General features: G+C 32.2%; 2 protein-coding genes across 4 annotated transcripts in view; both read left to right on the top strand.

The window, feature by feature from the left end:
• Nucleotides 1-1,250: 1,250 nt before the first annotated feature.
• Nucleotides 1,251-10,597, top strand: LOC145316177 (uncharacterized). Its single transcript, XM_080156520.1, has 11 exons — nt 1,251-1,723; nt 2,720-2,783; nt 3,344-3,480; nt 4,198-4,301; nt 4,520-4,607; nt 5,160-5,233; nt 5,693-5,819; nt 6,684-6,787; nt 8,466-8,494; nt 9,267-9,387; nt 9,708-10,597. The coding sequence occupies exons 1-11, from the start codon at nt 1,551-1,553 to the stop codon at nt 9,959-9,961; spliced, it is 1,275 nt and encodes a 424-aa protein (XP_080012646.1). The 5' UTR covers nt 1,251-1,550; the 3' UTR covers nt 9,962-10,597.
• Nucleotides 10,598-11,738: 1,141 nt separating this feature from the next.
• LOC145316180 (unconventional myosin-XVIIIa-like) overlaps nt 11,739-18,121 on the top strand; it is a 51,863-nt gene continuing 45,480 nt past the window's right edge. For 2 of the 3 annotated variants that reach the window (XM_080156528.1, XM_080156530.1), the window contains exons 1-3: nt 11,739-11,916; nt 17,477-17,529; nt 17,813-17,904. In XM_080156528.1, the coding sequence (XP_080012654.1) occupies nt 11,862-11,916; nt 17,477-17,529; nt 17,813-17,904 (200 nt within the window). In that variant the 5' untranslated portion in view covers nt 11,739-11,861. Of the gene's footprint in view, nt 11,917-16,876; nt 16,911-17,476; nt 17,530-17,812; nt 17,905-18,121 lie in introns of those variants that run through there. The other variant, XM_080156529.1, reaches the window with a different exon arrangement.

Below are 18,121 nucleotides of genomic sequence, written 5' to 3' on the forward strand. Positions count from 1 at the left end.
CCAATTAAATTATTTTCTTCTAAATAGTATTAAAATTAAAGTCTCCATTGTTCTACGAGAATTTAGGGACAGACGATGGACAGATTCTCTAAGGGTTGTTTTCTTGTGATTAAAGGGCTGGCAACATTTTTGCAATATGAAATTTACTTTTGAAATTATTTTAGGCGATTCCTTAGATTTACTTTTTTTGCATTACATCTTGCGCTTCGCTACTTATAGATGATATCATCCTGGTTTTTAGTGTGAATAAAAAATACAGGATGAAAACTATTTCCATGTAAAAAACATTCCCTAATCAGATGAAAATTGTACACTTTTTTATTATAAACCCTTCAATTGCCGGAAGCAATTTATAAGTTGGTGTGAGAATTTTTGAAAATCAAATTAATTATCTAAATAACAAGTAACCCAAGCATTGACGTCACTGGCATAAATATATGTACATGCAGACAGACATACGATGCAAAAGAAAATGGTTGTCGCAATGGATTTACAATTTACGTGGATATTATGACATGGGGAAAATTTTCGTCAATTTATGTTACTAACATGAAGATCTTTTATTGGTCAGTTCTTTCATCCAGTAGGATTGGAGGGGATTGGTTAAAGGGGGATGGATTGGGGTTTATCGTTGTTTTAGGCAACTACAAGTTTCACTTTATTAGAGTAAATGATAATCTAGTGTAACATCCAAGTAATAATAGATCCATTGTTGTCGCGTAGAACTCTAGAAATTATTGTAGTTTCCCTTTATTATAAAGAACAGGTCTATCAGCTCTACTCTCTCTCACTCTTCTTTCTTTCTCATACTTTCTCCATTTCCCTCTCTCTTTCTTTCACACTCCCTCTTTTATATATGTGGTTCTAGTAAAACATATATATAATCAACTTTGCAAGTATTTATAAACCAGCTTCTACTCAACTAGGCAGATATTCACTTCTTGGTCTTTAACATCTTCAGTTATAAAAGTTATCATTCTCAATTTTATTTTTTTTTAGCTATAGTTATATTTTCATAATTTATATACATTGTTGACTTAGATTTATTGTGTTTTTATTTTAATTTAAATCTCAAAGGAAGCGTTATAATTTTAAAAATTATTTAAAGTAATAAGCTTTTTTGTCTGTATCGAAAGATCTCGCGAACTGCTGAACTGATATGGTTCTCCTTTACTGTAAAACTCTTCTTTGGTTTAAGGAAAGCTTTTACCTATTTTTGGGGAGGTTTTCTCCACCCTCCCAAGAGAAATAGTCCCTAGAATAAATTACCTTACTATTTTGTAATTTATTTTAGAAACTAGAATTAAAATTTTGTTTAGATTTATGAATTAAAAATTTGCTTATTATTTTCTCGGCTCCTAATAATGATACGTAGCTGAAACTTCTTGTCAACATTCCCATTATTATGCCGCATAATTAAGAAAGTATAAAACAGCAATGGCGGTCGGACTGCTTCAGTTCTTTTAATTAGCTTTTGACTGCATTTATTTGTTACACATATCTTTGATTTTGTGGTCCGATTAAAAATTTTTTTGGGAGTGTAAATTCGTATGCTTCGCTTCTTATTGATGTTGTTATCCTTGTTTTTTTTTAGATTATATAAAATGAGAAAAGCAGTATGCTTAATATCATTTTGTTATTTGATAAAATTAGCTTATTGTCATGAGGGCCCACACGATAAACTTGAATTGAACACATTGTCATATGTGTTGCAACGTTTCAGGTGATATTTTTACCTTGGAAAAATGGATGTATTATTACTTGGATGTTACACCAGACTTTCATGTTCTCTAGTAAGTGAAACTCGCAGCGGGCTAAAATGCCGATACTCCCAATCCATCCCCTTTACCCCATCCCCTCTCCTTCTACTGGATGAACAAACTGACCAATAATGAGTTCCATTTTAGCAACCTAAATTGACGACAATTTTTCCCCTGTCATAATATCCGCGTATATTCTATATCCATTGCTTCAAATTGTTCATATTCCATCCCAGCAGTATTTTAGAAACAGGACGACATGGAAAATTATAGCCTGAAATTAATAATCAATTTGATTATTGGGCTGTATAATACTTGTATAAAAGTGACAGGCTGTCTGTCTGTGTGTAGCAAAGGATCTACTTGTTCTCTTTACAGTGAAGCTTTATAGGTCCAGGGAAGGATTATAATTCTTTTGTTAGAGGATACTTCCACATTCCCAGAAGAAATCCCCCACCCATTTCCTCAACTCTCACAAGTGACAAGGGGCGTAGTCGCTTGCTATATGATTTTAAATAAAGTTCTTGCCTAAAAACACAACGGTAGAAGAAAAGTCTAATTTCTGTCTATTGTAGAACTGGTGTGAATTTGCAATAGAGGGGATGAGGGGTTAGCAACTCTATGGCTATTGTTAAAATGTCGCTGTCTTAATATTAACCAGTTATGTGCCAAATATACATTTCATACTAATTATTTTTATGGAGAAAATGTTAAATAAATATATAATAATATTACATATCCTATTATATCAAAAAGTAAGTTTTTTTTGCCTGAAGCTTAAGATCTCATTAACTACTGAACCGATTAGGTTAACTATTTTAGGTAAGCTTTACTTTGTGTTGGTTTTAGGCTATTTTGTTTTCAAATTTAAGTCTTGGGATGTCTCTCCTACGAATACAAAGCCCCTAGATGCTAGATGCATAGCAGTTAGTTGTATAAAAATATCTTTTATTTTTCAGTGAAGATGTTTACAAAAATTTGGTGAGTAGAACACAAGAAGAAAATCTAGCTTTTTCCCCACTTAGGAATTTCAATTATTTTTATTAAACGGAAATGCTCATTAGGCATATTGTAACTTTGTTAACATTTAGGGTGTGCAAAAAGAAATAAGGACCTTTTTAAAATTTAGATTGCGCGTCTTATGTTAATAATAGAAAAAATTATGCATATCGTTAGAACTGCTATGAACTCAAGTTTTTGGAAATTTAAAAATGATTCCTGTGCTACGTACAAAAGACAACCAACTCTTGATTGCACGACCTTTGTCTGGAGTTCCTACTGTGCATGGTAGTGAGTTGCACCTGTTTTGGGCAATCCATCTCCTCTTAACAATTAAAGTTGCGCACCTGACATAGCAACAGTTGGAACCATTTTTAACATCTTTAGTTATGACGCTGTGTCACCTCCTCAACAACAACCGAATGCTCTACTTGTTAAGCCACGGTCACGGGTGTATATAATATAAGTTTTTGCTTTAGTAATAGTTGGTTGGTTAAAGCACATACATAGACAACTATTTTAATTCATACATGTTTAGGACAATTGTATTTATAAATATATAAATAATAATTCAAAATTGTCTCAGTTTGCACACAGCCCTCAGCATTTTAGCACGTGGCGCTACGATAGGTTCCCAAACTTGGATAGAGTTCCAGAATGTTCTAAGTAATGGGGGAAACCTCTTGGGGGCGAACAATACAGATATCCTTCACCAATACAGGTATAGAGTTTTAGCTGCGAAACAATTATCTATATTTGGACACCTGTCCAACCATTTTGCTGTTTTTTTTATAGATTTTTATTGTATTTCCATCTTAAATTAATTTCAAACATTACTTTGATCTTTGTATGTTGCCTTTCTCAAATTCTATATTATGCCTTATGTCTTCAAGGCGGGTGTTTCCTGTTAATCTCCCTTAAACATTTAAACCTCTCATCTTACTCCACTAAAAATTTTAAACAATGAATTAGATTACAATTCCCCCGCCCCCTAACTTTAAATCCCACCAATTTACCAACCTCAAAATAAAAAGCTTGTACGTCTCTGAATACAGTAGTATGTGTGTTTTTTTAATGATCTCGGAAAATGCTGCTATCAAAAGATTGATGTTCTTTTTAGGAAAGCTTTATCATTGTCTTTGGATGGTTATAGACTATTTTTCCTGGTTTCCCCTGCATTTTCGAACCTGACTCTGAATATGACGTAAAAAAAATTAGCCAATAAGAGTCCACTATAAATTTTACCATTGGTCAATTACAGTGTATGCTGGCCTCTCATTGGCTAATTTTTTTACGTCATATTCAGAGTCAGACACTTTTACTAGGATTGTCTCTCTCTCATTATTAGGCTTTATTGATTTTTTATGCCTTATGTCTTTTTAGTCATATTTCATAATACGATAATGAATTTAAAACTTAATAATTTATATTTTATTAGAACGCTGTTCCAAGAATACCAGAGAAGTCCTTCCTTAAGCTTTGGCAATCATATCTGGCTGGGGAAGGAGATAGAATTAAAGCCCAACTATACAGAGTCTATCAAAGGAATGGATATAGAAGATACGTAGATATTATGTCAATTAACTCAAATTGCTAACATGGACCTCATTTAATGGCCAGTTCGTTTATCCATTATGAAGGGACTGGATAGGGTAAAAGGTTGGATGGGAGGAACTTTATTTTAGTTAGCTACAAGATTCACTTTATTAGAATAAATGATAATGTGGTGAAATATCCAAGTAATAATATATCCATTATCCAAGGAGCATATGTGGATGTGGACCATATTGACTTTACAGCACCCTCAGCTGTTTATGACATTAACTCTTGGGTTAATAATATTACAAAGTGATTTTTGTTTCATTACTACATTTTTGGTAGCATGGCTTCTCTATAATCTATACAATAAAATGTCTATCCGTCAGTCTGTACTGTTATGGGGGAAATGGAATTTTCTAGGCTGCTATTTAAGATAGATTACTGTTTTTTGTGTTTGAAGATATTCTATTCAAAAAGGTTCAGAATGGAATTAACTTTGTCTGTCTGTCCGTCAGTTATGCAAAAGAGAAATGAATATTTTTTATGGAGGTTTCGTTAAATTTTGATAATATTTTATTCTAGTATCCATTCATGTCAATGACAACGAGGCACAAAGAGAAAAATATTTGTCTCAACAATAGTCGTTTTAAATATCTGAATATAATGGGCAAACAAGTTTTTAGGGCTCGGCAGCCACACGAGCCCTGGCATAGGGATATCAACCTTTTACAATTATAAATTTCAGCTAGAAGTTCTATACCTGAATCAAATATGGTAATTTTAAAAAAATTTTAAGCATCCAAACGTGATTAAATTTGAGGCACGTTGCCCCTCGCTAAATAATTTGACATAAAATTTTAGTGGTAAGATTCCAAGAATTGTAAACCAGTTGGACCAGAACACTAAATGTGTCATTGTCAACGCTCTTTATTTCAAGGAAAATATCAACATTTATTTATATACAACAGTATCCTTTAATATTAAATAATAAGGTTTACTCTTTTCTGAAGCTTAAGATTTAAGAATACCCATTCGAATACAAAGCACTTATATGCTAGGGGAGCTACCGATATTAATTAATAATTAATGTGATGTCTGGTATGTCTATTTAGATCTATGAAAACTGTTGTTTTTTTTCACAGAATCTTTAAAGTGCCATTTGATTACTGTGATTGTCTTTGAAGTTTGTTATAAATAAATATTTAGGTCACCTCCACCCTTCCAAGAGAAATCGTAAATGTAAAAAACTCCCCCCCCCCCCCCACAATTAAAGAAAAATTACTTCTTAAAAAATAAAATCGAAAGTGGAAATTCGACTTTCCCCACCCCACTTCCCAACTCAAGAAGACCTATAGCTGCTAGTAAGAAAACAAAGACAAATAAATGTCGTGATCAGGATAACTGGACTCTGCCTTTTACAAGTTTAGAGCAGCCTGATGAATTCCATGTGTCCGACAGGCTGACCGTCAATGTCTCCATGATGCACAGACAGGGTTATGATATCAGATTTGGTACTTATGAGTAAGTAATTTTTCATTTATATTTTTTCTCGTTGATACCCAGGAATGGCGGGCACATTGGACTGATTATTACACAAGTCTCCACAGTTTTCTAACAAAGTTTTCTTTTTTGTTTGCTTAACAACTTTTTGGTGACTTTTATTAAAATTGATTGGTTGATTCATTAAGTTTAAGCGTCCAAATGTTTTAACCACTAATTTAAATATGCAGAACGGGTAATTTTGTGTATCTTTATTTTAGATGTACATCAATTTATCGAACAATGTCTTATCCCTTTAAATCCCCGGTTAATACCTACAAGGTTGAGGTCCATTCTTAGTTTGCTTTGTCCCCTGAAAGGAATTTAGACAAACATCTGTTTAAATTGCATGTCTTGTGTTTAGGCTTGACATGGCAGCAGTGGGTACCAGGAATAATGTATAGCCAACGAGTGAAATAAATCTAAAATAATATTTGGGTTGGGGGGCAGATTAAAAGGTCATAAATTCTAATAAATGTTGCCCCCAACGACAACTGAAAATTAAGTGTAGGTTTCGTGTTTTTTTCCCGAATTAATTATTGGTATAAGCTGAGTAGGTACCATCTTTACGGATTTTTCTATTGTTCAGACTCGAACCCGACACCTATACGAATGTCAAAACTTGCACCAATTTCAATGATTTACGTCGACTAAATATATGTATCTAATATTTTGCCGACATAACATAACCATTTTTCAATCACTAAGTTGACCTATTATTTGTAACGATTAAGTGGCTGAAAATTTGTCATTGCTGATATATTATCGATCCCCAGCTACGATAGATGTCTAAATGATTGCAATGTACTAGCTGTCTTTAAAGATTATTTATGTATTGATTTGTAGGAAAAATTTTGATGTGATCCGCCTTCCCTACGAAGATTCTAATTTTGAGATGTTAATGGTTCTGCCAAACAAATACAGCCTACAAGACATAGAAAATCAAATGGGTGAGAAATGATACATTTATCCTCAAATAAAAGTAACAGGATCTTTGTCTCTGTGTATTGAAGAATTTCGCTTCCCGATCAACCGATACAGTTCACCCTTACAATGTAGCTTCTCATAAGTCTTGGGAAGGTTTATAACTATTTCGGGTGAGGGTACTCTCCCCGAAATTTTTTCGAGAGGGGCAAATTTTTTTTCTTTTTAAAACTAAAATAAAAAAGGGGGTTGGGTTGAATTCAACTTCCACCACTTCAAAATCCCTGTGCACGCGACTACGTGACTGTATACAATACTTTTTCCAGACAACATCAACTAATATCCTTAACCACTGAACCTTATTTAGAGTAACTACTAATTGGCATTTTCTTGAAGTTTTTCCTTTTTTAAAGAGGAATAGTCCCTTGAGCAATCATACCACTTGGTATTTTTAAGGAACTGTTAAGTGTTAACGTGTACATATTCATTAAAGGAATCATCATAAAAATATTATTGGCGAACGATGAATAATTGAAATTACAGAGTATAATTTTTATGAGTGAAATAGAAAATAGATTATTGATTAATTAGTTCGCCCCTAGCCTAGGGGACGTGGAAAATATTCTAAAACTCAGGGATAAGGGATAGGAAACCTGGCCATTAATTAGGTCCCGGCCTAGATTCTAAAGGGATATTGCAACTATTACAAATTCCTATCAAACTGGCGGACGCTCCCAAGTAGCTATCGCTCTAAACCAATAAGAATCTGCCTGTTTTGTATCAACCAATCACCAATTGGCGGAAATTTTAGAAGCAGACAATTCTAGAAAAATAATGATTTGTCTGCTACGAAAAATAGATATAAATGGTGTTAGATCACATTAGTTTAATTATTAAATCTGCTTAGAGTTAAACATTAAAAAAGGGCCATATAGAAAAAAACAAAAATAACGGGATTATTTTTTTGGAAAGAAGGTAGCTACGAATTTTCATTTGGTAGTTTATAAATAAGATGTTGTATTTTGAATTTTAAAAATTTAATACGGAATTGATACAACACCTTAACCCTGATATTTGTACAATACAACACAGTACAGATATATCATTACCAAAGAACTTAATAGAATGTTACCCAAGTGCATATTTATTTATTTATTTTGAATTTTAATTAGCAATGAAATTTTCAAATAAAATTTTTACTCATTAATAAAAATGCAAATAATACAAACTAAAATCTGTCTGAGGGAAACCAAACGATAGCTTTCTGACAGTTCAAATTACCAAAGTAAAAGATAAAAAATTTTGGGAGAGAAAAAACTTCATTTTAACAAAAGCCATTAATATATAGGTTTATAAAAAGTTATGTTTTTTACTTTAAACTAGCTACCTGAATTTGATTCTATACTTTATCTACACACACACACACAGTTTTTTCATTAGCGTTTAGGACGAACCACTGCGCCATCCCAAAACTGGTTTACTAGGCCTAGGCTTGAAATAGGCCTGTAATAATATTTTCCTACGTTTCCCATCCCTTATCCCTGTCCAAAACTACCCCCAGAACATTTATAAAGCTTCCCCGAAAAGTGCAATAAACTCAGGCTAGTATTTTCCGAGATCTTAGGGATGAGGCGGAAAAACCTTACTACTTTATACAAATAAATTGATATAATAATTATATCAATAATAAAGAAACTATTTTAGGAAATGGAAGTTTTACCGGGCTTTTACAGGTAAATTTATTTGTAAATGCGTATCACTTTAAAAATTGCCGGTTCATTCACTCTCTCAGTAATGCTATTATTTACGAGAATATAATTCATATACATATAGGACTTACTTAGGACATTATTCTTTTAAGGTTTTGCGATTTTCTTGTTTTTGCATATTCTCTCTCTCACTCTCTCTCTTTCTTTCTTTGTTATGAGTACTGAACATCTGCTCCATAACTCACTCTGTCTGTTTATCCATTCCATGATTTTTTTGCTTTGCTATTTATTTATGTTGTCATCCTTGTTGTTCTACACCTTGACCAAATCGTTACCTTTTTTCATCATTGATGGATAAATTATTTCCTCCAAAAATTAGACCCAAAAAAATTAAATTGCTAGGGCTTAGACATCAAATTGTGGGGTAAAATGGTTGTTTACCCCCCTCAAAATTGTTTAATCCAATTACTAACTTAAACAGACTTATAATTGTGCTTTCCCTCAAAATCCATGTGGAGAACTAACCACCTCTTCCCCCTTATTTTTAAAATAAATTGGAAATAAGAGGGATATAGTTTTTTCCTATGCCTATCCCTTGCAGGGGGCCCTAACCCAACGGGACATATAACTGCAGTGCCCTAACACTGCTGGGCTTCCAAGTATCCAAGATCTAAACCGTCCTAAAGTTATAAGAAAAACTAACCTCTTTTTAATTTCAATTGCAACTAACAAAAGGGTGAGAGTGTTTATGTGCTAGACTAGGTACTTTGAGGGAAACCGCTAATATTTTTTTTAGAAAGTGCAATACCTGGACCTGGATGTTGAGCTGTATCTGAGAATGCCAAAGTTTGATTTGAGTACAGAAATCAAGGCCACCGAAGTTTTTAAAGATCTTGGCCTGGAATCCGTGTTTACAGGTATTGCATATATTATTAATTGGATGTTACACCAGAGTTTAGTGTAATTCGCAGTGAGCTTAAATAACAGTACCCCAACCCCTCCCCCACCCATTAACCCCCTTTACCACATCTCCTCCCCTAATACTAGATTATTACCAATTATTACCCTGTCATAATCTCCACCTATAGTATATTATATTTCACTTTTACAATTTTGTTAGCTCGGGCCTTTGGCCCTTCAGGAGTAAAAAAAACTTGTTTTAACCTAAAATTTTTCCTTTCATTATCTGCGGAAATAATCTCTCTATAATAGTATGCGATAAATTACAACATTTCAGAGGAGAGTCAACTGGGTGAGATGACCCAATCTGAGAAGCTGCGCGTGAGCAGAATCCTGCACAAGGCCGCCGTGACTGTGGACGAGAACGGGACCGAGGCAGCCGCCTCCACCTTCATTGACCTCGTCCCATTCTCCATCACCTCTCCCAAGATGGTGATTGTGAACAGACCATTCTTGTTTATATTGCGGGATTCTCATAATATGATCCCCTTGATCATGGGGAAGGTGGTCAACCCCTCCCTTTCAAAATGAATATTGATTTTTGATCATTGGCAATAATTAAACTTTTTTTACATTTATTAAAAAATTCTATGATATAAATTGTAAAATATATGTATGTATGTTCAGTTTTATTTTTAAAAAGACTTTTTACACGGAATCTAATTACAATGATATTCTTGAAAAAAAATTCTATTGTAATATACTTATAAAATTTCTGTCATATATATTTTTAAATATTTCAAGTTAATTATAATAAAATTTTATGTAAAAAATAATAGTTTATTTTTCTTATGAGCAAAAATGCATAGTATGTGAACTTTAGAATGCTAAATCAATCAAACCTAAACAATTTTCAGAACAGCAATTATTAAGTAGTATTAGTGGAAAAATACATTAGCACCATTTTCAACATAAAGTATGTTCTTGAAACTTATAAATTTCATACTGAAAAATCATGTATAGCATAGTATTACTAACAATTTTCCATGAGTAAAGAAATAAAAAATCATAGAATTAATACCTGTTTTATTAGCCTGGGGTTTCGTCCCCTCAAGGCTAACAAAACTAGTTTAAATCTTAGATTTTCCATTTTAATATCTGCGAATAGCTTTCTATAATACGATGCAATAAATAACTATTACAAAAACAATAAATAAATAGAGTACAGATTGTTTTCGATAGATAAATAGAAAAAAAGGAGTATTGAAGTAGTTCAATTGTTTATATTATTTATTTATTGAAATTATTTTTGTTGTTGTACTTCTTTTGTTGTACTCCTAAAAATCTCTGATTTATTTTGCTGCTTTGAATGCAGACCGAACTTTATAGATAGAATGACGACATAACGGATATATTGCACAATGGCAGATAAATAAATGTACATCCCCAATGATGATACATAAAACTACCCCTTCTGTAAATTACAATGAGTAGTTGAAACGTTTGGACACTCAAATTAATGGTTCAACCAATCAAAAATTAATAAGTTCTTAAGCCAACGAAACCGTTATTATAAAACTTTGGGAACTAGTGTAATAAATGGCCCAATTTTCCCTCCCTCCCTGCATAAAATCACATGCAAAAAAACATTTGCTCGGAGACTGCTATCGCACACAATTCTCAACGAAACAAGAATAAAAACATCCAAATTATATAAATGCGATATTTTATGATATATTTAAAGATTAAAAGCCAATTATACTTCAATATTTTATGGTGTTGGTATATTGTGACCTCATGACATACAGACCCTGACCTAGAACAGCTTTGCTTCATGAGATTGTGCAGGTTCTTAAAGTCGACCGCCACGAACAAACTTGATATTTTTCACGTTCCTCTAGATTCAGATAATTGATATATTACTACTTGGATGTTGCAACAGATTTTCATGTACTCTAATAAAGTTATGCTCGCAGCTGGCTAAAATGACGATAACCCCTATCCATATCCTCTATCCAATCCCCTCTCATCCGACTGGAACTGACCAATAAATGAGATCCATATTAGTAAATTAAATTAACTTCAAATTTTAACCTGTCAATGTATCCACATATATCCTATATCGATTATTTAGAACAGCGCGCCGTACTTTTGCGGTTATTGTGGTGCAGTGTCATAAAAAGGTGAAAGATTAAAATGAAAGTAAAAAAATAGATTTCAAAAATAATATGTTCTTTTATATATAAATGTTATTAGGAAAAGATATATGTGTATGTCTGACTAAATAGTTTATTTTCATTTTTTCGCACAGAGACAAAACACAAAGTCACGCAACCTCCCCAGCGACCGAAAGCAGCCTCGAATTTTCCTAACAGTAATGGATTGACTGTCCTCTGAAACTATTCATCTCCTCGGGGCACTGTTTATGTGTGTATGTGTGTATTCATAGTGTAGTTTTTATTTGCAATAAAATGGAGTAATAACAGAAAGAATGGAGCTGGAACTTTTGGAGGGAATATTTCACAGCATCGGAGAAAAATATTTAGGTTAGTTTTGATGGTTGACATTTTGTAGAAATCAATGTTTTGATCATAGAATAGTTTATCCCCCCGCGGTACCATGGAGACAATTATACTTTCCTACAATTTGTAAACATCCTACCAATAAAAATTTTTCAAGCATGGCTTCGAAACCGATTGATATCCGCTGGATTAGAACCGGTCCTAAGCCACAATAAAAATAATGTTTAGCATTGTGTTACAGACAATTTTCCACGAATACTAAAATGTACAAATATCATAAAACTTATTCCAGTTTTGTTAACCCGATCCTTCGTTCGCCCATTTTACATCCTATAATTTTTAATTTTAATATCCGCAGAAAGTTGTTTATAATACGATGCAATAAATAACTATTACTATTTCTAAAATATGCATTCTCCTGAACATTTACTTGGTTGTCATCGCAAAATAAAGGAAAATTAGGGTGAAAATTCAATTTTATATTACTTCGAAACTTTTCTATAAATAGGGTGAGTCCGTGCGTCCTCTAGGAAAGGGAGGAGGATAATAACATATAGCTCCCACACCCCATCACCACCAATGTATTTATAAAGCATCCCTATAAAAAAAGGAGATAGATTAAAAAACTTTTGGCCAGAGTATCTGGAATGACGTCAGATTAATCCACTACTCATTTATTGGCCAGTTCGTTCATCCAGTAGGCGAGGAGAGGATGAGGTAAAGGGCGGGGGTGGATGGGGTGTATCATTTTTTTAGCCAGGACATGGAAATTTGGTGCAACATTCTAGTAATAATATATCGATTGTATTGACATAAACTAAGGTTGGGCCGGATACTGCCGCTGCCAAAAATCATATTTTGATATTTGTAATATAAAATTTTTATATAAATAAATATTTTCTTGGCAAAAATTTCATCTAGCTTCAAAAATACGAAAATTACAGCCATTTAAAATATAAAAAGTAGGGAGTTTTGTTGAATAATATAAAAGATTATATTACCGGATATCCGGCCCAACCCTAACATAAACTACAAATCAAAACATAATAAGAGTCCAAAGATATTTGATAATTCCTTTCACTTAAGGGTACAACATTTTTATGATAAATAAATTTGTAGCTGACTTTAGGTGGTAACTAACATTTGATAATTCTAATGTTCAGTCATTAAACAACAGATATACGATGACGTAATCAGGAAGGGTAAGCCATAAAGAACACGATTTGCGTTATAGAAAAAAAAAACTATTTCTTTAATTAATGTTAGATGACAGAAAGAAGAGTTGTAAATAAGTTTAATTGCATGATCCATAAGTCATTGTAACAAATAGTCCTGAACAATAATGGATATAGGAAATACGTGGATAAAATGACAGGGAAAAATTTGTCGTTAATTCAGCTTGCTAATATAGACCTAATTTATTGGTCAGTTTTTTCATCCAGTAGGAGAAAAGGTGAGGGTGTAAATTTGGTGTATCTTTATTTTGGCCCGATGAAAATATTAAAACATCCAAGAATTAATATATCGTTTTGCACAATTAACGTTAACAAAATATAGGAGCAATGAAAAAAGGATGGCAAAGCCCATAGCAAACGAAACATAGAAACATAAAAGTATATTATAAAATCAGATAATAAGAAAGAGTAAAAGTAAATTTAGGACCTTCAGTGCAATGTAGTCAGTGTAGATTCTTATTGACCAAAGATAAAAGAAATCTTAAAATATTATCTTTTTGGGACAGTTGAATATTTTAAGAAATTATAAAAAATATGAAACTTTGCATTTATTGTTCATAAGCGTTCGTTATTACTCAATCTCCTTTATAAGGCACATATTGATATATTAATACTTGGATTTTACACAGATTTTCATGTTTTCAAAAAAGTGAAACACGCAGCAGGATAAAAAATGATTTTCTTCTTTTACTTTTACTTTTCCATTTTTCTAGTCATTAACAATTTTTATAGTGTATAAATAGATATATTATAACTTGGATTTTGCATCAGTTCATAAACTCTAATGAAGTGATGCTCGCAGCTGGCTAAAATAACGTTACCACCAATTCACTCCCTTTACCTCATCCCCTCCCCTTCTACTGTATGAAAGAACTGACCAATAAATGAGGTCCTTTTTAGCAAGTTAAATTGACGACAAATTTTCCCCTGTCAATATATCTACGTATATCCTATATCCATTATTTTATATGTACGTATACATTCCAAATAAAATTCTCTATTGACTGAGTAGTAACCCTAATAAAATAAAGTAAATTGGTAATATACAGTCAATTTATTGGGTAAGGGTATTGTGTAGATACGAGAAAAAATATACAACTTTATACTTTTACAAAGTATAAATTAGGGATCTTAAGGGATAAGACAATGAATGAAAAATGAAGTACATCAAAAATGAGAGAACGTAGTTATTAAACTTTGGGTTTTCTGTCAAACTTACAGTCAATTGTTTATTTCCTTAAGTAAAGACTTCATTGCAGGCCGTTGCAGAAATGTGTAAAAAAAATATACAAACTAATTTTGCTGAAAATTGTTGCACAATTTGAACATTATTAATAATGAGAAAGTAGATTCTCAGTTTTTGCTAATTATCGCGCTCAAAACTTGTACTGTATGGATTAGCTTCCACAGCAATTACTATTTTTTTCATAATTTACAATGTAAAATATTTTGTCTTTTCATTCCAGATTTATAGAGAGTATAGAGATAGAGAGTACACATAATGGCTGCGTTTCTAGCCTTAATTGATTCATCCTTTCATATTAAAAAGTAAAGTTTAATAAACAACTCAAAATATTGAAACATAACTTTCTATAGCTGTAAAAAAATTATAAACCTTGCAAAGTTTCCGTAGTTATGGAAATTTGTGATATTGTTAGACATTATACACAGCTACTAAACTGTGGAAAATTGAGCACTTCAAAGAATTCGAAGAATCTAAATACTCACCTTATGAAATCTATTTTATTTAATCTCTTTATTTAAAAGAAATCTACATGTACTAATCAATTTATTTTAATTTGCTTGGAAGTTTCTTAACTTTCTTAAGTTTCTTAAAGCACGTAAAATATCAAAGGTTATATCCCGTGTCATTAGTGTAAATGATAGCGTAACCTGCTTGCTGTCGTGGAGTTGTTAGTTTCGAGTCTCAGTCCGGACCACAGTGCGTCATCCTAGAGGTGTTAATGTAAAATGTTACCTACTTCTACTATGTCTGAACATGACACTATTGATGAGCGTAAGGGCAATATCATCTTGGTCTTCAAATAGATTAAACTCATTGCCACATACAATTAGTACTTTAAGCAAAGGGTTTGATGTTTTTTGGATGTTACTTAACCTAATGTTATCACAGAATGCGTTTAGTATCCCTAGTATTCATATCTCTTATTCTTTAAAAAGCTGCTCACATTACAGTTTTTCCACTAAGTATATTTTACCTGGATTTTTTACCTAATATTTTTTGCACCTTTTATAATTTTCTAACAGCTTTTTAACACAAGAAGATCTGAGGTATATTTATGTCTAGACTAGAATATTGATTCTTTTCTCAATGGATTCATATCAATATTAATATTTTTTTGGAGAGAAGAAAAACAAAGTTGATTGGGTCTAATAACAGCGAAGCGTTTGAACTTTTTTCAGTTAAAAAAAACTGTCCTTTGTAGGAAATCTTTAACCATACAAAATTTTTAAATTCCTTAAATTTAACAAGCTAGAGTTAATCTATTGCTATTTTTAGATAAGATTGTTCTTGTAGGGTTCTATTAAATTATTTTCGGATAAGTTTTTTAAATTATAAAAAAAACATGTAGAGAAATGTTTCAAATATTCAATGACCAAAATTTGTTTTAAAATTGATTTTTTTAATGAAGTTTTATCAAACTTTTTATTAAAATATAACCCCATTTATAGAAACTTTGTAAAATGCATTAAAATTACTGACGGAAGAAAAAGATTTTGTTTATATTTTTATTTTTATAAAAGTACGCTCATCATAAACAATGTAAAACAAGTAACAAATCAACCAAAGTTTTTTTCAGGAAATATTGAATAATTTACAAAAATTAAATCATGAAAAATTCAATAAGTATAGATGACTTTATAGCTCAAGAGTCTAAAATAAAAATTTTGACGTTTTTATATAAATTTTAAAGATTTTTTTTTGAGATCTTAAAAGCTTTGCAACTTATCAGGGGTCGGTAGCCGCGCGGCTGCGTCTAAGCATCGCAGTGCAGTGGCTGAATTTAAGAGTTTGGCTGCGGCTGACGGTATCTGAGGCTGATTGTGACTTTGTAAGAATGCGGTTTAGGCTGATTATGGCTGACTGCAGTTGATTGTGGCTAATTCTTTCTTGAATCCGTTCGGTTTTATTGAGTATTTTTTATCGGGGGTACAGCTGCTAAAAAGCCGCTTGGTCAAGCGACTGCGGATGGATGAGGCTTCGGGTGACTGAGGCATCTCGTTTTTTTATTCGCCTGCGTGGCTTAGGATTAGAGGGTAGCTGTGCAAACCGCACGGCAGATTTTTAGGCTTATGAATACTTTACAGCTGATTGTGGCTGCGGCTGCCTAGCCATAGTTTTTATACTTGTTATACGTTACGTAAATAATTTTGGGGCGTCTTGTCAAATTTCATAATAATCACTTTTGAAAACAGTTCAGAAGTTTCCTTAAATTTGTTCAGTTCACATTGTGATTTCAAAGGAATTATTGTTATACCATTAACTAAATTCTTATATAAAAGTAACCGAATAGGACCGATTTGGTTCTCCTATACAGTGAAGCTTCTCAGAGGTCTAGAGATGGTTCATAAGAGAAATTTCCCCTAAAAAATGTTTTTTTTTCTTTTTTAACGCTAGAATTGAAAGTTGAGGGTTTACTTACCCCTAACCTCTTAGGGCGTAGCCGCCAGTGCAGTATGTATATAAAATGTACAAATATCGAATTTCATCAAATTATTGCAGAAAATGTTATATTAATATCAATATGTTCTGGAATAAAGGTATTAGAAGATTCACACAATTTGAAGGGGATTCAGGGATAAGACAAAGGACGGTAAATTGATGTAAAACCTCAATGATGATATACAAAGTTAACTCTTCTGTAGATTAAAATTATTGGTTGAAAAGTTTGACACTTTTTGTTTGAACTAATTAATTAAGGTTTTATAAAATAGTTAAAAAATTTTAAGCCAACAAAGGAGAAATCATGTCTATAAAACTTTGGGTACCAGTATAATTTACAGTCCAAAGTCACCTACCTCTCCAGAACTTTGAAGAAAAACGAGAATAAATTTTTTTATTATTTGACATACTACAATAATAATGATTTCTAATGAAACAAGGTACAATATTATTAGCGATGCATCTCTATAATAAAACCTAAAAATTAAAGTATGTTCTTTACTGTATCCTGTGTTTACGAAATTTTGTAGAAAAGTTACGTAGAATTTTGTTTTGATTTACCAAGTTCTGACAATATTCAAAAGTTATTGTTTGTTTGTTCTTCCTTCTGATTTTAGAGCTTCTATGGATGTTATCGCCCTTGTTTTATTATTAATTGTTTTAGACCGAGGTGGGGAACAGTCCAGTACTCAGGAGGCAAAACAGAAGTCAGACAAGGTATCTTTTTCTGTTTATTATTTCTGTAAGCCATTTGACAATATCTTTTCTCTATGGCTTCGAAACCGATTAATAGATGGATAAGAACCGGTTTTTGGACATACTGAAAAATTATGTATAGTATCGTATTACAGACAAAACTGGTTACATTTTTTAAATTTTAATATCTGTGGAAACCTATAAAACGATGCAATAAATAACTATTAATCTATACAATAGCCGAGTAGAAATGCTAAAAGAAACAAAAGTTCTTTTTTCAAGTTTAAACTTGCTTTGTTTTAAGGCTGAAAGTGAGAATTTGATAAAAGTATTTTTGGAAAGAAGAGAGAAGTATCTAGCAGAAAGAAGCAAAACACAGAAAGAAAAAACTTTCAGGTTAATTTTCTTTTAACTTTGATAGAATACTGTTGAAATCATATGTACTTCTCAGGGACGTCCAAGCTTTTTTATTTCTAAGGGGGTAAAAGAAGGGGTTTCAAAGGTTTGGAAGGAGTAATCCAATATATTTTTTATTTTATTTTGATGGGTAAGTGAAGGTGTTTTAACGTTTTATGAGGGTAAACCCCCTTTACCCCCCCCCCCCCAGTTTGGT

This window comes from Acartia tonsa, chromosome 4, assembly GCF_053477335.1.
Source record: "Acartia tonsa isolate MP-2025a chromosome 4, ASM5347733v1, whole genome shotgun sequence".
NCBI lineage: Eukaryota > Metazoa > Arthropoda > Copepoda > Calanoida > Acartiidae > Acartia > Acartia tonsa.

Coding starts and splice junctions, on each gene's coding strand:
- LOC145316177 (XM_080156520.1), top strand. CDS start 1,551: ATGCTTCGCTTCTTATTGATGTTGTTATCCTTGTTTTTTTTTAGATTA. Junction 2,784..3,343: donor ATCTAGCTTTTTCCCCACTT/AGGAATTTCAAT, acceptor CAAAATTGTCTC/AGTTTGCACACAGCCCTCAG. Junction 4,302..4,519: donor CAACTATACAGAGTCTATCA/AAGGAATGGATA, acceptor TATCCATTATCC/AAGGAGCATATGTGGATGTG.